This window comes from Nymphalis io, chromosome 9 (assembly GCF_905147045.1).
Source record: "Nymphalis io chromosome 9, ilAglIoxx1.1, whole genome shotgun sequence".
Lineage (NCBI taxonomy): Eukaryota > Metazoa > Arthropoda > Insecta > Lepidoptera > Nymphalidae > Nymphalis > Nymphalis io.
The window spans coordinates 6,861,377-6,883,084 of NC_065896.1; the positions used below are offsets into that span (position 1 = coordinate 6,861,377).

The following is a 21,708-nucleotide window of genomic DNA, read 5'->3' on the forward strand; positions in this document are numbered from 1 at the left end:
AACATAAAATGGATTTTTTTAATAAAAAAAGTGTTTAAAGTTTTATTGTAATTTTATTCAATGGTATTTTTGTATAATTAAATTTGTGACAAAAATATTTCATGCAATAATTAAGTCGGTAACGTTAAAAGGTTTAAAATTAATAATTTGTTTTGAATACTTGTTTTGAAGTATTTCATTTGAAGTTTTGTATTATTAGTAGACAATATCCCGATGAAGGAAGGTTATTCCACTACACTGTATAACTGCAGCATGGTGGATTCTAATACAAGCATGTTTCCTTATGATATTATATAACCGCCAAATCGCAAATAAATCTCAAGTGGTGCTTGTACAGATTTAAACGACCCCTGGTGAATTTCATGAAACTTTATAAAAAAATATTTAACGATCTCAAATTTTAAATTATGAACCTGGCCTAAAAACATCCTAAATAAACCTATAATATTACAATTTAACAATATATATATATTCGCGTCACTTTTTGTCAAACACAAATTGTACTATTCGTGGCTGGAGTCTAAATGTAAGTCCGCTAGCTTACTGTCACTATGTGGTGTGGAATTAATCAGTGACCGACGTCCTCTCTATCTTTTGTCCTCCGATCCGAGTTCGTTTCTGCGGTTCTTTGTAAAACCTCTATTTATCTTCCTGGCTCTAACTGGAACAAATGTTTTATTCTTACATTTGACCAGAGTCGTATAGACGTAAATAAAGATTCAAACGTTCTGTTTATTGGATAAATTGCAGGGTTAAATTCTTAAATTGAACAGATAAATAGCTGTACTAGAATAATTTAAAGTATATTCAGTATTTGGAAATATAATTAAAATATATTCATACTGATAAAAATGTATTTATTAATAAACATTGAAAATTTTAATATAATAATTTAAAGTTAAATTTCGACCGTATTCATTTTGTGATGCAATTTGAAGAATTGTAATAACATTTAAATATTCATATGTCCTTATTTTTTATATTGTTAAGGAAATATATCTTAAATGTGTTTTATAAAAAAAAATAGTTTTCAAAGAAAGTAAGAACACAATAAGATTGTCAATTATTGGTGTTCTAGGTTGTATAATTTTTCTAAAAGTACGATTTTATAGAACTTGCTCTACATATAATATTTATCATAAAATTATTCGATGATATACATGTAATATTTTTAAATTATTCATATAAAATTAGCTACCCGTCTCAACTTCGCTATAATAAGGGTCTATATGAAACGTTTACATTGAAGGATGAACAATGAACGTACTTATTTATTTGTTTGGATCTCCAACAATTGTACATAACATAACATGTAAAACATGCTCTACATTTACAGTACAGTACAGTAGCAGCCTGTTAATGTCCCACTGGTGGGCTAAGGGCTCCTCTCCCTTTTGAGGAGATATTATGATTATTTGAAAACGAATTAACTTTTTAAACTAAAAGATACATCACACTTTTTCATAAACGATGAGGGATCGTCACAACCAATATCCACCGTGATATTGGGGAATTACTTCATACGTGAAGAAGAAGAAGAAAATTCTTGTGTTTTGAGCAAGTAATCTCACCGAAGTAATTAGTAATTACGTTCAAAGAAACAGTCAATTAGGCAGGCTTTATAGTACAGTAAACTAAAAGATATCTTCGATCGAGGTCACAGCCGATAAGATGGTTATGCTGATGTCAAAATTTCATATATAATGAAAAAATAAAATTTAGTTGAAATAAATCCAATATGGTTAACAAATATTTGTCAAATAAATCGCAGTTATTTTAATTCATTTCTTGAGATTGGAGCGTAATAAATATAACTGAATTTTATTAAAACGAATGTCGCTTGCTTACCTTAATTGAAATCGTAAATGATTATCTTGTTCTAATTATAATTAGGTAAATAAGGGCAGATGTAACGATGCCCCATAATTTGGTACGCTACCCCTCTCTGTAATTTGGAGATAGTAATCGTCGGAGATGCGAGACGAGTTCTCGTGATTTACTACAGTCGTCTCTTGACTTAACGAGCAAAACTTTTTGTGTCTCCGAAAACACTAAAATAAATTAAGTGAATTATGCCGTTAACTAATAACGTCTAACATTTATCTTGCGATTTTTCTTAATTTTGTTAAATGTCTTCGTGATTATCCATGTTTTTACACCGAAAAAAATAGAGTCATAGTGTTATAATATTGTTACGTAAGTAGGCTTAATATACTGGGTACTGCGTGTTATAGCACAAACCAGTAGGCTTAATATACTGGGTACTGCGTGTTATAGCACAAACCAGAATCGTCAAAAAATCATAAATATCAAAGCGTGCAATGATCAGTAAAATAACCCTAACTGTTTGTTTATCTATCTTTAGAATATGGTAACTATAATAAAGTAACAGTCTTGAAATTTAGGATTCATAATGTTTTTCTTCACCGCCAAGCACGAGATGAATTATAAACGCAAATTAATCAGATGAAAACTATGGTGCTTCACCGGCTTTGAACCCACAATCTTTAGTTAAGATCCCGTGTTCCAGCCACTGGGCCATCTCGGCTCATTAACATCTGATAACATAAAAATAATTCAAACAATATTTTAAAATAGATACATTCTTGTAAAAGATGAAACGGTAGCGGTAAAGCAAATTAAATTTTAACGATAGAACATGGACTTTCAAATGGGCATAAAGTATTTCAACTTGAGTTCGCAGAGCACGGGCGGAATTGGGTGCGACATGTTTAAGTGCCGAACTATAAAAAGCTTGTCCAGGTCAGTAACTCAGTTAAAGTCAGATTGAAGGGTTCGAAAATTAGGGCACGTGTCTCTCCGAGATGGCGATGTGGTTGAAAATGGCTGTACAGACTTATAAAAATTTAATATTGTCGTATAAATGGTTCATTTCTTCAAGAATCATTATAACTATTATTAGTAACCTCAATTCATAATTCAAAATAAACAGAATTGCACTGAACAAACTTATTTTCCTTAAAGAAATTACTAGTACAATACGTAGACTAGTTATTACTATTACTTAAAATTTAAATGTTATTCAAAATAGTTACAAGATTTTGAGCAACAACATTTTTCTTAACAAATGTTAACATATTGTATTTATAAAAATAAAATCGTTTCTAATATTTACTGGGTAATAGATAAATACATCATAAATGTATTCAGTATAACCACAAATAAACGATTTGTGTTTATATCTGTTTGTTTTCCTAAAGGTTAATCATTAATTCAAAAGCTATATAGAACTTTGTTCCAAATAAATGCCAGTATAGTTTGCAAGTCTTGTCAGGTACAAAAATTGTACTGAAGCGAAACGAACTAGACAGTGATTCTGCTAAATTCAATCTGTGGAACTTTTCTTTGCTTGTTCTGAACAAGTTGCTTCTTGATTTAGACGTTGAACAAGCTTTAATTAAACGTAGGTTGTAATTATGGATCACATTGTTTAATTGTTAAACACTGAAATGACTTGTTAATTAATGTAGTCTATTGCTTTCATTTTGACGCAGATTTGCTTTATTTTATTAACGCCTTATGAAATTACGCTGCAATTTTTTATTTTGTCGTATTTACGCGTGCTAATATATAACTAATGGTGTATTACCTTAATAATATTAATGTATAAAAAATAAATAAAATTGTCTTGTCACTGTCGAGAGATGTGTTTTTAGTAAAAAAGGTACATATTTATCTAGTCGGTGTAATAAATTATCTCGAGTGAAACATTTCCATTACTCTTGTCGTACTGTACTCACTTTGTTGGCGCTTTTAGGAAACCCAAAATTACTTGTGGAAATCCATAATGACCTTTGCGCATTGCTGTCTACTTAGGAAATGGAAACGGAGCACACTTAACAGAGGACAATGCTATCGTATAATATTTATCTGTTTTGTACTTTGACTAGTAAATTTAAAATAAACTAACAGCCGTAGCACAACTTTCCTAGCAGCTATCACCTTTTACATATTAATGACAAGATATTTTTTTTTTTATAAAATAAATTTAAATAATTTATAACATTAATAAATTATTTAAATTTTATTTATAATTTATTTTTCAATAATTTTAATATCGTGGCAGTTTATCTTATTATCGCAAATCTTAAATTTTTAAAAACGAAATGTTTTCGAATTTGGAAGCAGCGCAAATTCAAAGTAAGAAAAAAAGCTCATTAAATCATCGACTACCTCGCGGCTACCTTTCAGCGTTTGTGTCCAACGTTTGCCCTTATGAATGTTGCATGATATTGTTTGCATTCGTATCGGACAGACGGTCGTCGGCCCTGATATCCGTTTAATATGATAATCCGCATGCAAACAAGCGGCGGATTGCCCGGCTAAATTATTTATGCACCCCGCCCTGTGGGTGATGGTTTCACTTGTCAGAGAGGCTTGACTTTTATTGAACCCTAGAATTTTGGGTTGACAGGTGAGAAGTTTATAAACTTTTCACGAATGAAAGCACGTATAAATCATTAACGAAATTGTGGTGTTGAAGCCTTCATATGTAACTTAACGACCGAAAGCCCACATCAAAGGATTAAATTTGCATTAATTATTTGGAGTCCAGTTTTTAATAAGTTAAATTGGATTGTAGAATATTTATGTATTTAAATGAAATCATAGTATAATTAATAAAATATGACTCTTTAAAATATTAGTTTTAACTGTCTTTATATTTAATAATATTTTTTGTATTCGTAATATATCTGTAACAAATGAATGTGAAATAAAGCACGTGCTACTTTTTTATCATTTAAATTATTCATAGTTTTTGTAATAGAGTATTATAATGTCATAATGTCGCATCATAAAATTAACGTATATTATAAATACGTAAAGACGCAAGCCTTGGCTTAGGAGGATAGTAATAATCAATTTCGAAGTAATTGAATCTGGTCAGGCGGATGCATCATCCCAGATCCCGTTTAGTCGGTAGGGACGTCTTAATGAAATAATGTTCGCTGTAATTTGATTGTACGTCTGCAATGCTGCCCTCGACCAATGGATATTGATCGGCTATTGTCTAAGAGATATGTAAATCTTTATGCATAGATATTAATCGTTGGTGTGTATTTGTACACTAGTGGTAGGGCCTTGTGCAAGCTCGTCTGTATAGGTACCACCCACTCATCGGATATTCTACCACAAGACAGCAGTAGTTGATATTGTTGTGTTACGGTTTGAAGGGTGAGTGAGCCAGTGTAATTACAGGCACAAGGGACATAAAATCTTAGTTCCCAAGGTTGGTGGCACATTGGCTATGTAAGCATTGGTTGACATTTCAGTTTCAGTTCGTTTACAGTGCTGTCGTCTGCGTACCCAAAGATACCGGGTTTTAGCAGATCGTTTATACGCAGCAGAGAGTGTAGCGGAGATAATTGATCCCTGAGGAACTCCGGCATTAATCGCCATTAGATCAGATGAGAAGCCATCTAGGACAACTCGAAACGATCGTCCTCTCAGGAAATCAGATATCCAGTTGCAAAGGCCAACAGGTATCCCGTAGCTAGGAAGCTTGCTCAGAAGGCCCTCATGCCAGACCCGGTCGAAAGACTTCGACACGTCAAGTGAAACGGTTAACGCTTCACCGTACTTGTCCATGGCCTCGCCCCAGATGTGGGTAGCGTACACTTAAAGATCTCCTGTTGACTGATTCCGACGAAAGCCGTACTGCTGGTCCGATAGAAGATCGTTTTCTTACGCCAGGAGCTTGTTGTTCAATACACGTTCCAAACCTTTGCAAAGTTTGGAGGTGATTGCTATGGGCCTGGAATTGGCTGGGTCGGCACGACTATTCTTCTTGGGTACAAGTCGTACGTTAACAATCTTCCAAGCCTTAGGAACTTGAGCGGATTTAAGAGAGAGGCGGTACAAGCGTGTTAGAACAGGAGAAAACTCAGGTGCACAATTCCTCAGGACTATTGCTGGAATCCCGTCAGGGCCACGGGCCTTATTCACGTTCAAGGTGCTGAGAATTTTTAGAACCTCTCTGGCGAATTCGTATCCATGGCATAATAGCTTCGCATGGTAGTATGTTTGGCGGTGAGGCACTTCCCGCATCGAGACGTGAATTTTCGTCAAACAGAGCCGCTAGCAAGTTAGCCTTTTCTGTTGCCGTGAAGGCCATCGATCCGTCGGACTTCAGTAGTGGAGGCAGCGATGGATGACAGAAGTTCGTCTTAATCGATTTGGATAGGGACCAAAATGCTTTACTACCACGGGAATAGGAAGCTAATCTAGTCCCGAGGAGTCTAGTTCGATTGAAACGAGCCTTCTTGAGAACCTTCTTCTAGGACTTGGCAGCAGAGTTACCACGCTACAAACGCTGAGTTTTTACAGGCCTCAGCTTCGGCGCAATCAGCGTTGTACCACCTAGGAGTCTTACCATCCAGTGATACGTCAGCATATGGAATGAAAAATTCCATAGCCTGGCATATCACTTCAGATATGGCTTGTTCGCAGCTCGACGGATCATTGGAAGAGAAGCATATCTGCCGCCAAGGGTAGAATGCAAAAAAGTGTCGCGTCTCGTCCCAGTCTGCTGACTTGTATCGGCACATCCGTCTGGTTCCAGTGGGACCAGAGTTCAGAGGGTGGAAGTTGCAGACCGACCTGATCACGCAATGATCAGAAGTGCCCAAGGGAGCTGCAATTGACACTGAAAACCGGTCAGGGTCGGTAGTCAGCAGAAGGTCCAGACAATTAGGTGTGTGACCATCTACGTCCGGTACCCGAGTTGCTTCATGTACCAGCTGAGAGAGATCTAGCAATAGTGCGAATTTGAGTGCCTCTCTCCCGGCATGATCGGTGTTCTGGTATGGGAATAGCCAATCTTGTTGGTGAGCGTTGAAATCCCCCAGAAACACCATTTGAGCAGTCGGATACCGACGTTGGGCGATATCAGCCGTCTCGCTAAGATACTCGAACATCCGAGTCGTCTCCTGGTCACCGCTGTGCGACCTATAGACGCAGGCGTGTATGATCTGCTCCAAACCTGCATCTGATAAGTACCACATTATTGAAAAGTCGGGTGTGTCCAAGTTACGGAGACGTTGGCAGCAGACGTCATTACGAGCGTACAAACAGACTCCTGCACGAGGTTTAAAGTTGTGCTCAAGTGAATATCCGGGGTACTGTAAGTACGCTACATCTGCTGGACTTGTGATTTGTGTCTCCGTGAGAAAGAGCAAGTGCGGCTTGGCGGTCTCGAGGTAGAGATGCACTGAAAAAGAGAGGTGGTGCAGCCGCTGTGAAACTTTTTTCTTTCTTTTTACACAAATCATAAATGTGTGGGTGTGAATAGGTATGGGGAAATGGAAGTTGTACGAGGTGCTACATATTAGACACCGTAACTTTCACCGCAATTACGGGAATGGTAGACTCAACTGGAGACCGCGGGGACGCCCGAACCCCCCTGAAAATCGCCACCGGGACTTCTCTCTGGTCGCCAACCAGCACGATGGAAGCCATCCCAGGATTTTTCGCAAGTTGGCGGGGCAGCCTTTCGTAAATGGCGAACCTACTAATTGGGCCCCCTACTAACTGCGGTCGGCCAGCGGTGCACCGTGCTTCGGATCCCGCTGCCCTCCAGATTGAGCCGGCCGGCGTCATTACGACCATGGTCAGAGCTTGTCGATAAGCTACTGCGAACATCGCACCGGAACACGACGTGCCACGTGACTAGGTAAATCTAGCCTCGCGACAGATCGCTTGGCGGCGCAGCTTTGTTCACAAGGTGGTAATGCTAGCTGCGGCCGAAGCCGTACCACCTGGAGTATGTTGCTCAGTTAGCACCACCCAGGGGCCACGTGTAGGGTAAAGAGGGATGAAACCTGATTTTGGTAGGACCTACGGACGCGAGCAACTCTGACCCCCAAAATCACTTTACTTCACCCTTAAAATCACAATCTAAATGTACTTTGCTATTAATTACAGCTTTTAATAGAATAATAATTTAAATGAGATTAAATGATAATAATTATTATATAGCCACTTTACGTGATTATTACATTCCTTCATATGTTTTGTCACTAAGTAGTTACTTTGATATTTATATCATCTCTTCCTATCCGAGCCTACTTGAATAGTTTATTTTTATTATCCAATTTTACTCTATTTTTACAAATATGTCTAACACCTAACATTCCCGTTTTAACGGGTAAGATTATAATAAAGTTGTATCCTATGATGTTTTTCTAGTAGACGGTCAATAATTCAGGGTATCAATAAATATTACCGTATGTAATATGTATTATGTAAGTATTTGGAATATGTCAAAACTATAAAAAGTACTAAAAATATAGTCTATGATCTCATCTCGATATCTTTCAAAACTCCGCTTCAAGGCTGTGTGTGTAATAACAATAATACAGTAAGAACATGTTTATCGCCGGAATTCTATTTTTTCTATTTCTGTAAATATTAAAAACGTCATCACTTTAATTAAATTATATTTAAAAATGAATACAATTATGTAAGCGAAATAATTAAGGAAACAATTACATTTTTTTTTATAAATGAAGATTAGCCGTCTTAAACAACACGGGTAGGTAAGGATTTTTTTGGGTTAAACGCATTAATTGCTATCATCAGCACTTAAAGCGTCAGCAACCTGTATGAGGACAGACAGTCAACTCACTAGTAAAGCATTCCCAAAGAAGGTTGGCGTCTGGCAGGCGGTCGGCATCAAAAGTCATATAAGACACTGCGCTGACTCCGCCCGTCGATTAATATATATAATAAAAAAAAATACTGTAAGTTGCATTTTTAGAAAAAAAATATATATCGTCCATTCTGTTAAAAGTAATAAATGTTATAAACATATTATGTTATTTGTTTTTAGAAAAAAAAGAAGCTTGTACAACAATTGATGACACGATAAATTTGTCGTCACGCATTCGGTAAATATTGTTGTAACTGTATCGTAATTAGTGTGTAAGGTAAAAGTAAGGATAGCAGTAATACTAGTAACAGTATATATTTTGGTTTCTCTTGCACGCTACGTAAGCAAAACTTCTAGAATGTTTCAAGGTTTTCTTGTAAGATTTACAAAAACTCCTTGAAGAGATTTAAGAAAGAAGTATATTCATGATGCACCACTGCGGTTTTCTTTGCGTTGCTATATGCCTTACATTTATCTTAAGACTATCCGTTTCACTTTTTTTATTCATCTCGTAATAATTTGCACTTAAACATAAATATTACTTTTTAAATTCTAATTAAGAAAAGTAGCGCTTCTATCTATTAAGGCATATTAGGTATTTCATTTATAAATGTTTTATATGCCGGTAGAGAAGTAATATATGCTATATATATGTAGTTTATTATTGTTCATAAAACATACAAACAACTTATGATTCTTGCAGGAAGTGACTAGCAAAAATTAACTTAGTCTCATTTCGAAATAATAAAATATTTTAAAAGCAAAATGTTAACAAAAACTTTGTCTGTGCTCATATTAATGATGCATATATTAAAAGTTTAACTAACTCTATTTCTATATCTGTTTTCATATATAAGCACATTAAGTGATACCTTTAAATATTCACAGAATATTCCTTCATTTATTATTTAAAGATCTTTGCTAGTTATGTTGTTCGCGCGGACTTTTGAGTATAAAAATAGAGTTTATGAGCTATTTTCCCGCGATTTAGTCACGCGGATGTTAAATATAAACAAACAATTTCTGCTTATGCTCCCTAACAATATTTTTAATTATTTAAAAATAATGGACTTACGATACGATATTAGACATATTGTCTAAAACATATTATAGCTCATTAATTTAATACACAAATTGTTGTTAGTGGTCATTTTTTCTGCACTTAAATATTAAAAGGAAAAACCATTAATGAATAAATTGACATGAACTAATGCATAATTATTCCCATATTATTAGTGATTTGAGTCAACTTTTATGAAAGAGAAATAATTAAAAGATTTCTTTAAAATTCATCTATTTGGTTTTTTTTAAATATTTGTATCCCTTGAGCATTCGATTGTGACCCAATGACATTTTCAGTGTAAAAAATGTCAATCATTCTATATTTTTCTGAATATTAGATGTTACGTCCCTTATACCTGCAATTACACAGGCTCACTTCTCAATCTTCAAAATAGAACACAGTAAGACAAATTATTGATGTTTGGCGGTAGAATAATTGCAGAGTGGGTGCTACCAACTCAGGCGAGCTTGCGCAAAACCTTAATATAAAGAAACTCGTTCACAGATAACCAATATTTCAAATAAATAGACTTTTTAACCAATTTAAAAAGGAGGTGGTTCTCAATTTGTTTTTTTTTTATATTTGTTTTATCTGTATTCATGACATTACTGTACGACGCTAATTAATTCTCTACACATATAATAATTGATAATGTAAGTACGTGTAAAATTCGTTAAAATAAAATAGTGATGTATTGAATTTTCGTCTAAATTGCAACGCACGTTGCATGAAATATAAGTATCTCCAAGGCTTGGAATCGAGCATGATTACTGGAAAATCCAATATATAAAAAAAATTCTCAGGAAGGAGTTCAGAAGAGAAGGTATAACGATTATTCATATTTTTATTTTTTTGCTGAAAACTTAGTATAGGTTCTTATAATAACATTTTATGCTAATGAGAACGTAACGACAAAAAACAAGCTTGTCTGGTTTACGAATAACAGGCGAATCCACTTTCATTTTTTTTCCCAACTTCCGGCGCCTCGCTATTGTTCATGTTGAAGAGTTGTTGTTTTATTACAAAAATCATTCACATCAAAAGTATCCTAAATGTGTTATACTCATTATTTTTAGTAAAATTTGTAATAGAAATGTTCAATATTTTTATTTAATTTTCGTTAATTTTTTTATCTCTTAATGTTTAGGTGAATGTTCAGTGGAAACAATACTGCGTACTCTTCTTTCGATTGTCAAATCAATGATGAAAAAAGAGATAAATCAGTGTTTAACTAAAAACTATGTTTATAAGTAAAGCAGTTAGATATTTGTTATTATTGGATATTAAGTTTAAGAGAAAAAAAAAAACAAATTTAACAGAAGAATAATTTAATCACTGCGCCAAAAAAAAAAAAAAAATCACGAAAATGTTATGAGTTCATTAAAAGGGGCGCAAAGTATAATAAATTCTTGAAATACAATGTACATACCACCATACCACTTTGCTTACTAATTTAAGTAATTGTTATGACTAATCGGTGTTATTTTTTAAATAACTCTGTTAAAAAGTTCGAAGGATAAATTTTCATATTATCAATCGAGGTGAAATTTAAATTTATGATCAGTAAAGTGAACAATGACTGTATTCAGAGCCGTCGTGTAATTATGATATATTACGCATTGTTTAATTAAAGCGTTGTTTGTAAAAAGAGAAGTATCGCATCAACTTATTATTCTATTACGTAAGCTCATTCAAAATACCATTAGTCTATTTCAGTATATTTTTATATAACTTGCTTAGAGCGCTTATAATTAAATTAGATTATAACTAAATATGCGATACAAGTACCTACATACTCGTAAATAACAATTCCTCATATCATTAAATAGTAATTAAAAACTTTTGATTTTGGCAATAACATATTAAAAAATCGTGCTTCATGTTAATAATTATAATGTAAATAATATTTGTATATATCAAAAAAAAATTGCGAAATTTTTGCAGCTTTATAAATATATAATATAAATCAATTCAAATAAAATGAATGATATCCGAGATGGCCCAGTGGTAACAACGCGTGAATCTTAACCGATGATCGTGGGTTCAAACCTGGGCAAGCAGCACTGAGTTTTCATGTGCTTAATTTGTGATTTTAATTCATCTCGTGCTTTACGGTGAAAGAAAACGATTAGAAAAATGAAATTTCGTGAGGAAACCTGCATGTGTCTAATGAAATTCACTGAAATTCTGCCACATGTGTATTCCACCAACCCGCATTGGAGCAGCGTGGTGGAATAAGCTCCATACCTTCTCCTCAAAAAGGGAGAAGAGGCCTTATCTCAGCAGTGGGAGTTTTACAGGCTACACAAATAAAACGTTATTCAATTATGATCTTACAAGCAGTTTTAAATCGTCATTTATTATATCAATTTTTAAACATAAAGCCACTACTATATCGCAATGTTAATTAGACCGAGAATAATCTGTAAGAAACTTAGCAGTTACGTTTTTACACGGATTATTTATTTTTGATGGATGCCTACATGTACTCGTTAGTTATTACTAGACTAAGTCTATATAGTAGACATGTATATTTCTGTAGCATTTTTAGCTATTGGTTTTAAAATCGATAAACGAAATAATGAAAAATTAATATTTCTCAATGTCAGCCGATCCTTAAATGTATTGATGTTAAAGGATATTTTTAGTATTAAATTATATTATTGTTTATATTACTATAAATTTGTACTGACTTTATATCAAGGTTGTCTGGAAGAGATTGCTACTTAGCGATAAGACTGCCTTGCTGTGCATCTTAAATAGTTTTATGTCATTTACATACTTATATTCTGTTTCTTTATAATAATATAATATTTTTGTATATTAATTTAATACAAAAAATTATTCAAGTAACCTTCGTGTCAATAGCAGTAAATATTAAGAGAAACCTTGAAGGCAGCTGTCGATGTCGATTGTGCCATCAACTCTCGGCCACAGAGCGCGACCTTCGGAGAAAGCGTGAAGTTTGATCGCTTGGTTATGAACTATGGTTGTCAAATCAAGTATGCTCTTTTCCTCTAAAAGAGGCTTTATATATAAGCTTTAAATATGCAGTTATAACTTTGACAAATGACTAGTCCTTATTTCCCAACTCTGTCGGTATATACACACAAAACATTATTGCGTATATAAATTAATGTATTTAAAATATTACCAAATTTAATAAACAATTGGTTGTACCGTTAATAAAATTGAATAAATATTGATGATGATGAACTTAAAAAGAGTTTCTTGTCGGTTCTTCTCGGTAGAATTCACATTCCGAACCGGTGGTAGCGCTTGACAATTCATAAATACTTGTAAAAGTCTATTTGAATAAAAAAAAAATGATTTCGATTTTGATTGAGTTGTGCTTGCCCAGGTTTGAACCGACAACCTTCGGTTAAGATTCAGTTTTTCTAACTAGGCCATCTCGGTGATTTGTGGTATGATAGTCCTTAATATATAAATATTTATTTTAAAAAATAAATCCTATTTGTTATTATTTATGAGAAAGTCTTAATATGACAGTTAAGACAAATCGATTTGAATGAAAGTTATATCTGCGAAGCCTACCGCAATGCATGATGTAACAGTATCCGTGTTCTTTGTAGACTAGTGGGAGGCGCCGGCGCCGCGCGGCCTTGGAGAAAGTGTATCTTGTATATTGCGTTTCACCTACTACCTTTATCTTTGTTTTTCTATCATAAATCAAACGTGACAACCGAATATCTGTCAGACTCATAAATATATTAATTGAATAAGCGCGGCAAGATATTTTCTTAATTATCCTTACGTTCAAGTTTCAAGAAAATTCTTATTGCCTCAGATATACATAATACTAAATAATGTCACGCCTAGGGAGGCATTTTCTTGACCTAAAAGTTCAGAGCCTTATATTAGCTCAGTAGTTACTATTTGATACAATGGTAGATATGGTATGAAACAGATGGTGGGCCAGGATAGCGAAAGAAGTGTTGGGTGGTTATAAACAATATTTATTTAAACAGGCAGAGTAACCACCCTGCTCAAGTTCAACAATAATTATAATCGTTCATTGAAATACATCGCTATTTATACCAAAGTCTAATCATTTTTAATGTTGGTAGTTGTAAAAAATAATAATATCACGATATTAAATAACATTGAAACAAAATTTATAATCAACTTAAATAAATATTAGGTTATTCTAAATTATATACGCGTTGGTCCTAGCGTTGAGTTTAACAGGTAAGAGTGCAAGACTGAAAGGTACAAAGATATTTATAGAGGGTACGTATATTGCTTACATGCTTTTTGAAGTTGCAAGTTGAAGTAATGCAGAAATTAAAATATGCGGATATATCGACTTTTTATTTTAAGCAATTGAATATTTAATGCGTTTTAAAATAATGTTTATATGTTCCAATCCAATCCAAATCCAATCGAAGTTCTGAACACGACACAAGCTTGTGCAAGAAGTTTTCACGAATATAGCTCTAGATGCCGTGATCGAAAATGTGTCTCCCACATTTACCAGTTATAAGTATGTCATATGCTTATTACTAGTAGAAATTCATAAGAATTTGATTCGAATATATTTATATAATAAATAAATCATTAAATAATAATATAACATGTTTAAATATTCTTTTAAATCTATATTTGCATGATTAAGCCATGTTTCAGTATCTAATATTAAAATTTCATAGTTTCTGCCCCAGCGCGAGCATATTACATAAACACTTCAAAGATTTTTTTAAAATAATTTCCGTGAAATAAGTTTCTATTCTTTACAGTGTTTGTACAAAAAGTTCTTTAATATCTATCTAGAATTTAATTTAACGAGCAATATTATTTTTTATACAAAATCGGATTTACTAAAATGTTTAAATATATGACATATTATCAGGTATTTATGTTTATATTACGGAGATAAAATCATAAAATCAAACTATAAGTATTTTTTAATTACAGTTTTAAATTAATATTCTAAAGAAATATGAAAGATAAATCGTAATTTCGTTACTCATTTCATTAGAAATGCATACGAAAGTTATAAAACTAAAATTACTATAACCATTAAAACCTCTGTAATGTTATATAATAATATTGGTTTTTATATTCCATTTAATTTAATAATAAATATTTTTTTAATTTATAATATCCGTTCCACAAAGTCCGTCACAAGTACCGTCGCTCATAGACGTTTGCAACATAGGATTTATTGCTAGTCTCATTGGAACCTGTACACTCGATATTTGAAAGCAACATGTTATATTAGCCTAAACTATACCAATCACGAGAGTCTATATAGAATATAAACAACTACGATATTGAATTGACAAGATATCATCATCATCTTAAGTAATCTATAGTATTCATTATGGATATCGGCGAAATTATCGGTAGTTTGAAAATTAAATTAAGTGAATATAAGTAGTCAAGTGAAATAGTGTTGTATAAGTATAAATAAAGATACATTAATTAAGAAATGTTGTTAGCATATAATTCAACAGAGCTATCAGCACATCGCTTGGAATATGTGAATTTAAGGTTTGTTTATTTCGACTCCTTCAGGTCATATTCTTATAGGTCATTCTCAATGTAAAATAGCCAATTTCGCATATTCTATCACTCTCATAATCCGATGGAATGGCAAATCCGACATAACCAGAAAGAATTCAAACACAGGACCAACGGCTTTACATTCCAAGGCAAAGGATTGATAACACTGTCAATTTCCAGACACAAAGCTGCTCAGTATAATCGCGACAGAAAAAGTTAATCTTTTTCTGAGGTATTCCCGGGGTTTGAACTTAGGACCTCAGGTTCTACGGTCTTTTAAGATAATCACTAGACCTTTGAATAGTCGATCAAACTTTGGAGAAATCCTCGATAATGATTCCTTATTTCTTACGGCAAATCCAATAGTCAGCTTATAGTACTAAATAACAACTTCCTTAGTAGAAATCGAGTCACCCACGCTAAGAATGTTTGTACAACATAACAATAAGCTACATTCATATATTTTTAATAAAAAAAGGTTAATAATAAAATAAATAACTGAAGCATTTTATTTTACAGATTATGATATCATATTGGACTATAAACATTTTCTGCAAATGAATTACATATTATGTAAATACCATTACGTGTTTATAATTTATGAGCAAAAAAATACGGAAACATTAGTAATTTATTATAAAATATAAATAATAACAATATTAATATTTATGTCATAATGTTTAATTAATTAAATTATGTAAAAAAGATGAGAAGTAATTAATTTAATATATAATACTCGTATTTTATTATTGTATTTTAATACGTCTTTGTTTCATATTGCTTAATTAGATTTTTATATTACGAGATCATTTTTTATAACAATAACCCTTATTTACACTAATTGATTGTTTACGGCTTAAATAATGAAATTATGATTTTAGATGATAAGACAATGTTACAGAATTCAGCGAATTTTACTAAATATTTATAACAATTTAAATTGAAAATCTTAAAAAGTACAAAAAATAAACATTATACAAATTTTATTCAATTAAAGTGTAATGCGCGTGCATTACGTTTTTCTACGTAACATTTTAATATTATGTGATTATCTGTATGTGATAATTAAAAATTATGTGAATTAAACAAGAAGTTCAAAAGATTTATATAGCTATAAAAACTTTATCGCTCCAACCAACATCAGTGAGAGAAATCAGTTCAGACATGATATTTATATAATTTGGTCTACAGCATCATATACACATAAGTAAAAGGGATAATAAAATATCCATATTGTGATGCAAATAAAACGCCATGAAAGAAATCGTAAAAGCAAGTGGTTAACAAAAGATTAGAGTCGGAACAGTATGAGTTAAGTCGAGCGAATTCGAATGTTACGTAACAGAAGAAAGTACTCAAGCGAATCACGATACAAAGTAACACGTACGTAGTTTAACGAGCCTGTATTATGTAGAGTGATTAAATAAACGTTACATTGGATTATTATGTTGATTGCAATATAAAGTAAAAGAATAATTGAAGGTAAATCTAGCTCAAGTAATTACGTCGGCCAAAGTAAAACTATGCATACCCCGGACGTTGATGTATTCCAACTTCTCCTGTCAGTAAACTGCTGGTAATTATATTAGTAGAGCAATCTGTCTTCGAAGTTTCAACTAAAAGCATACAAACAATGTAGTACGGCTTTTCAGGAAACAGAACGGTGCAATTATTTCTGAATTTACAGTAATATGTAATAGATTAATTTATTAAATGAAATAAAATACATTATTTTTTGTCTCCGAGATATTTATCCGAGTTGCATACGTGTTTTGACTTTTTATATTAGTATTTTTAATACAAAAATAGTTAAAATATTTACATTAAATTGTGATTTGAAATGACATCGTAGAGTTGCTATATTAACTGCATATTATACATAAGATATGAATACTTGATTATAGAGTACATTATTGTATTACAATTAAATAACTAAATTTGTCATTAAGTAATTTTGTTTTTATGTGTGGTTTAGGTAGAGGCGGTGGCGGGTGGCGGGTGGCAGGAGAGGCGCGGCAGCGGAGCGCAGTGGCGAGATGAGCGCGCCGCTGTCCGCGGCCGAGGCCCTCTCTGCTCTACTGTGGCAGCCTTACGATTGCCGTTCGCCGCCCCTCTTGCGCTCCCGCACCGATGGCGCTCTTGCAAGCGTGTACCTCGTCGGGGCGGGGGACGAGGCGCACACGCTCCAGTCGCCAAACGGCGGTCGTCATGCGCGCGCGTCGTACCGCGCGACTACTCCCAGTCACGAGATGCGGCTGCCAGTACCGGCGCCCGCTCCTCTGCGTAAATCGGACTCGGTCTCGGTGCGTGTGCCTGGCGAGCCGAGCCGATCAAACGTGTGCAATGTGAACATAGTGCAGGTGCAAGATGTACCACCATGTCCCAACGTGAACAGTGAGGTGCAGACGGAGAGAGAAAGGAGTGTAGCGAGCGCGGAATGTCAGACAGAGGAGCCTGCGCGGCGGCGGCGAGCGCGGCGTGCGCGGGCGCCTCGCGCTCCCGATCTGCTGGAGAGTGTTCCGCCGCCGCCGTACAGCACGCTGCCGCCGCCCATGCACCCGGTGCCAGTAGTTGTACCAACACCAGCAGCGCCCATCGTGGCGCCTCTTCCTCCAGCAGCGCATCGGTTTCCATTCCAACCTATACCTCTCAGGTGCAGTTTTCTATACGCTGATGTTTTAGGTAGAATTGTAAGATATTTTCAAAAAATAATTTGTAAACATAAATCTTTGAAAAGATAATGGAAAGAAAGTATTGAATCATCAACGTCTACAAATCGGTCACATATCGCTCCATAGTTCTCGAGTCTCGACACCTACACAAAAACAAAAAGATTCCTCAAGTAGATACTAACACAATAACAATAGGACATAAATGTTCCGCCATTTATGGAGCGATCGACTGTAAATAGAAACGCCTCTTTATTTTGTTTAGTCGGTCATGTTAGCATGCGGATTCGGAGAAAGGCAAGAAGTGATACATGTGTTGCAGTAGGTATAAGCTATACATAAAATGTCACTTCAACAAAAGTAGCGAAATGACTTGCAATGTTTACGAATAGAACATAAATAATGAATAATATAAACATAACGAACGTTCAACATCTTTGTGTGCGTCTTCGTAGCATCGCTCGTTGAAGTCTTTTGTTTTTGTTTATCTATTCTTAATTCGTTATCATTGCTTTTTATAAAACACGTCGACGTGTAATTTACGAAATATCATTTCGTTATGATGATTATATAAATAATGTATAAGCATTACGTTAGTACGACGCATTCAAAAATAAAATATTATAATACTAACGAACATGTTTACATTATGAATTCAAGCTGCGGACAGAAAGTCACAGTGAAACCAGGAGCAAAATCCGCGTCGACCTTGGCTATGAAAGCTACCAAATAATTACGCAGTAATTTTTCAAGGGTATGCAGACGACATCAAAATAGATTACAATAATATTGGATATTGGAGTCCTAAACGTTTTTTTCTAAAATGGATTAGATTTTTTGTTCTAAATAATTTGTGTGTTATACTTTGCGTTCGTAATAGGTAACTCGACCTTGCTGGGTTCGACTATTGTTTAATAAACATATTTACAAGACAAGGCCATTCACCAGATGCTCTATTAAAATTTACAACATCTTGAGATTTGTGACGCATAACAATGTTTAGTAATTTTATTACAGTTCCTTACTTAAGTTATTGTGATACAATTTTAATTATTTAAAAACACGTTTTTGTTTTAGTTTTAAATTAACTATAACGAGAACTTGAAATTTACGCTGGTCATGTCTATATTCTAAATTTAAAGCGGATGAAACTGCGAAGCGGACCACCTTATATTGAAACCTCTTCGAAACGAGCTTTACACATACTGAAATTAGTGAACAAAAAAAAGTAACAAAGCATGCCAACAAATGAATGATTTATCAGTATAGTGGATAATAAAGAAAAGAATGTGTCTATAAAAGTAATGTACATAATTAAACAGGTTTAGTGAAGTGATAATGCAGCAAGCGGTAGTGGTCGGAACTGGTTTCAGACCACATGGTGGAAAGCTGCTGTTTAGAACATGGAGTTCATTTAGATCTCATTTTTCTTCCTATCATTATTATTATTTTAATTATTCTCATAAAAATCTCCTCATGAAATGTACTTATTAACTTAAATGAGACTGATTGAAAACGTAAAAAAACAGTATTCAATATTATGTATTTCGAAGTTCAATTAATTAAAAATGTTATGAGGGCTGATATACTTCAATATTATCATAATAAAAGCAAATATCGTGGATTAAAAGTATTCGTCTAAATAAGTGCGTGAGAACAGTGCGACACGACTCTACAAGTTTTTACTCTCGACTTTATTGAGCCGAACGTCGACGTGGAAAGTAGCGCGGCCTTTTTACTCGGTTCACTTAAACAGATGTCAGGTTTTAAGTTGAAACAGTATCTGTTGAAGATTGTAATAATAATGACAATTGGCAAAGAAACAGTGTTATCACTATAAGTATGTATAAATAAATAAAAAAACTATAATTTCTGATCATTTTAAAAATTCAATCATTTTTGATTTGACAAAATATATCTTCATAGAATATTATAGTGTCTTTTCTCAATCGTTTATTTATTGCGTAAATAACTAATGGAAAAAAATTTTTTTTTTTCATTATTTTATAATGCAACAATTTAGAAACGTAAAAAAATGTCGCAAGGTTGTTATTTTATACGTGTCGGTTTGGGTTTAATTTAATCAGAGGACAAAGACATAGGATTCGTTTGTTAAGCAAGAATACTGTGCTTCTTTCATGTTCCACTTAATGACGAGGTCCGTGTAGGTCGGTCTTGTGACACAGAATACTCGATAGTCGGATGTGCATGTGTGCTTGTGTGTCGTACGGAGGGTGCGTAAGCGCATACTGCGTTTAGGTCCAATATTAACTTTTAACGGGTTAGTTATTAATACGTGTTATTGTATATTTGTAATCATATTTAAAGAGAAATTTCATTCAGATATTCATAATTGAAATTTTATTTAGTGTAATCTTTGGGGGTTTTTGAAGAATATTATGTATATTATTCTTATTTACATGATATATGATTTGGGCGTTGACCGCGATCCTTTTTTTTAATGATATGACTGTGGTTAAAGCCTGAGTAGGTATTATATACAAATGTAAATGCAATGATTATACATATAATTCTACATTTATTTACTATTTTAACATAGAAGAAAACGTAGCTATATGTGCTGCATAGCTTCTACAAATGATTATTGAAATTACAAGCTAGTGAAAAACGTGTCATGCTCAACGCTTCAACGCTTCTTAAATTTATATTTTATGCCGTTGCATAATATGGCTTATCTAATCATTATTTTTATAAATCATAAATTTAATATTATATTATTAGTTGATATTAAATATTTGAAGTATTTTTTTAAACCTATCATATATTTTTTAATTATACTTCATGACTAATTATTATTGAGTGTTCAAATTGTGACTAACACCAGCTATCTCGGTATAGGGTTTGCGGTGTATATTCCAGTTTGTGGTAAATATTTTTTATTTTGTTTTGCCGTAAATATATAAGAGATGCTGTTTAGTTTTTCTAGTATTTAGTTTATTAATGGTAGAGAATTTAACAAACCTTTCTACCATTTACTCAACGGTATTGGCATTTTATACTACCATCAAACAGCAATGGATTATATTTCTGTATATCGGTTTAAAGGTTGAGTGAGCCGGTGTAATTTCAGGCACAATGAACATAATAATATCTTAGTTATTTGATATTGACGGCGGTGTATTGACGGTGTATGGAATGGTTTATACTTTTAATACTGCGAGTATCTATGAACTTAGTTGACCTCGTCTTCCCGTCAAATGGCTTATTTTCGAACGTTTATTTCCTAAGATAAATAAAAAAATTAAAAACACATATGTATGTCCCATTATAAATTGAAACGTTATTGCCGATAAAGATTTTTTTTTAAATTTAATTTTAGAATAAGTAATTAATTAGAACATGAGCGTATTTGTTAATCTGTTGTGGTATCAAAATATTTTCAACATTAAAAAAAATAGTAAAGGATAGAACTGTTTTCATGTATATTGTTTTATTTTTTATTATTTCATATTTAAAAATATTACGTATAACATGAGATTAAATTAATATTCTCTTATTTTAAAACAATAGTAATTAAGGCTGTATAATATTTTGCAAGATGCGCTAGCGTGTGTCAGTCAACAGTCTTGCCCTCGAAACGTTTTGTCGGTCAATATCACTATTTTGCGCAACATCGTACAATTTTATAGCACATTCGACTTGATGTGAAGAAATCGAAATGTACAGATAGCTCGTAATTAGTATTTTGAATAAAATTTCTAAACCACTAATTATTGCAGGCATATGAAACACACTTATGTAAGTAATTATACTTATAT

The 21,708-nt window shown here is 33.2% G+C and overlaps 1 protein-coding gene across 1 annotated transcript in view; it reads left to right on the top strand.

Annotated features, from left to right (window-relative positions):
• Positions 1-21,708, top strand: part of LOC126770562 (uncharacterized) — a 116,743-nt gene that overhangs the window by 13,384 nt on the left and 81,651 nt on the right. Inside the window, exon 2 of the mRNA XM_050490018.1 lies at positions 17,236-17,913. Within this exon, the coding sequence (XP_050345975.1) occupies positions 17,297-17,913 (617 nt within the window). The 5' untranslated portion in view covers positions 17,236-17,296. The remainder of the gene's footprint in view (positions 1-17,235; positions 17,914-21,708) is intronic.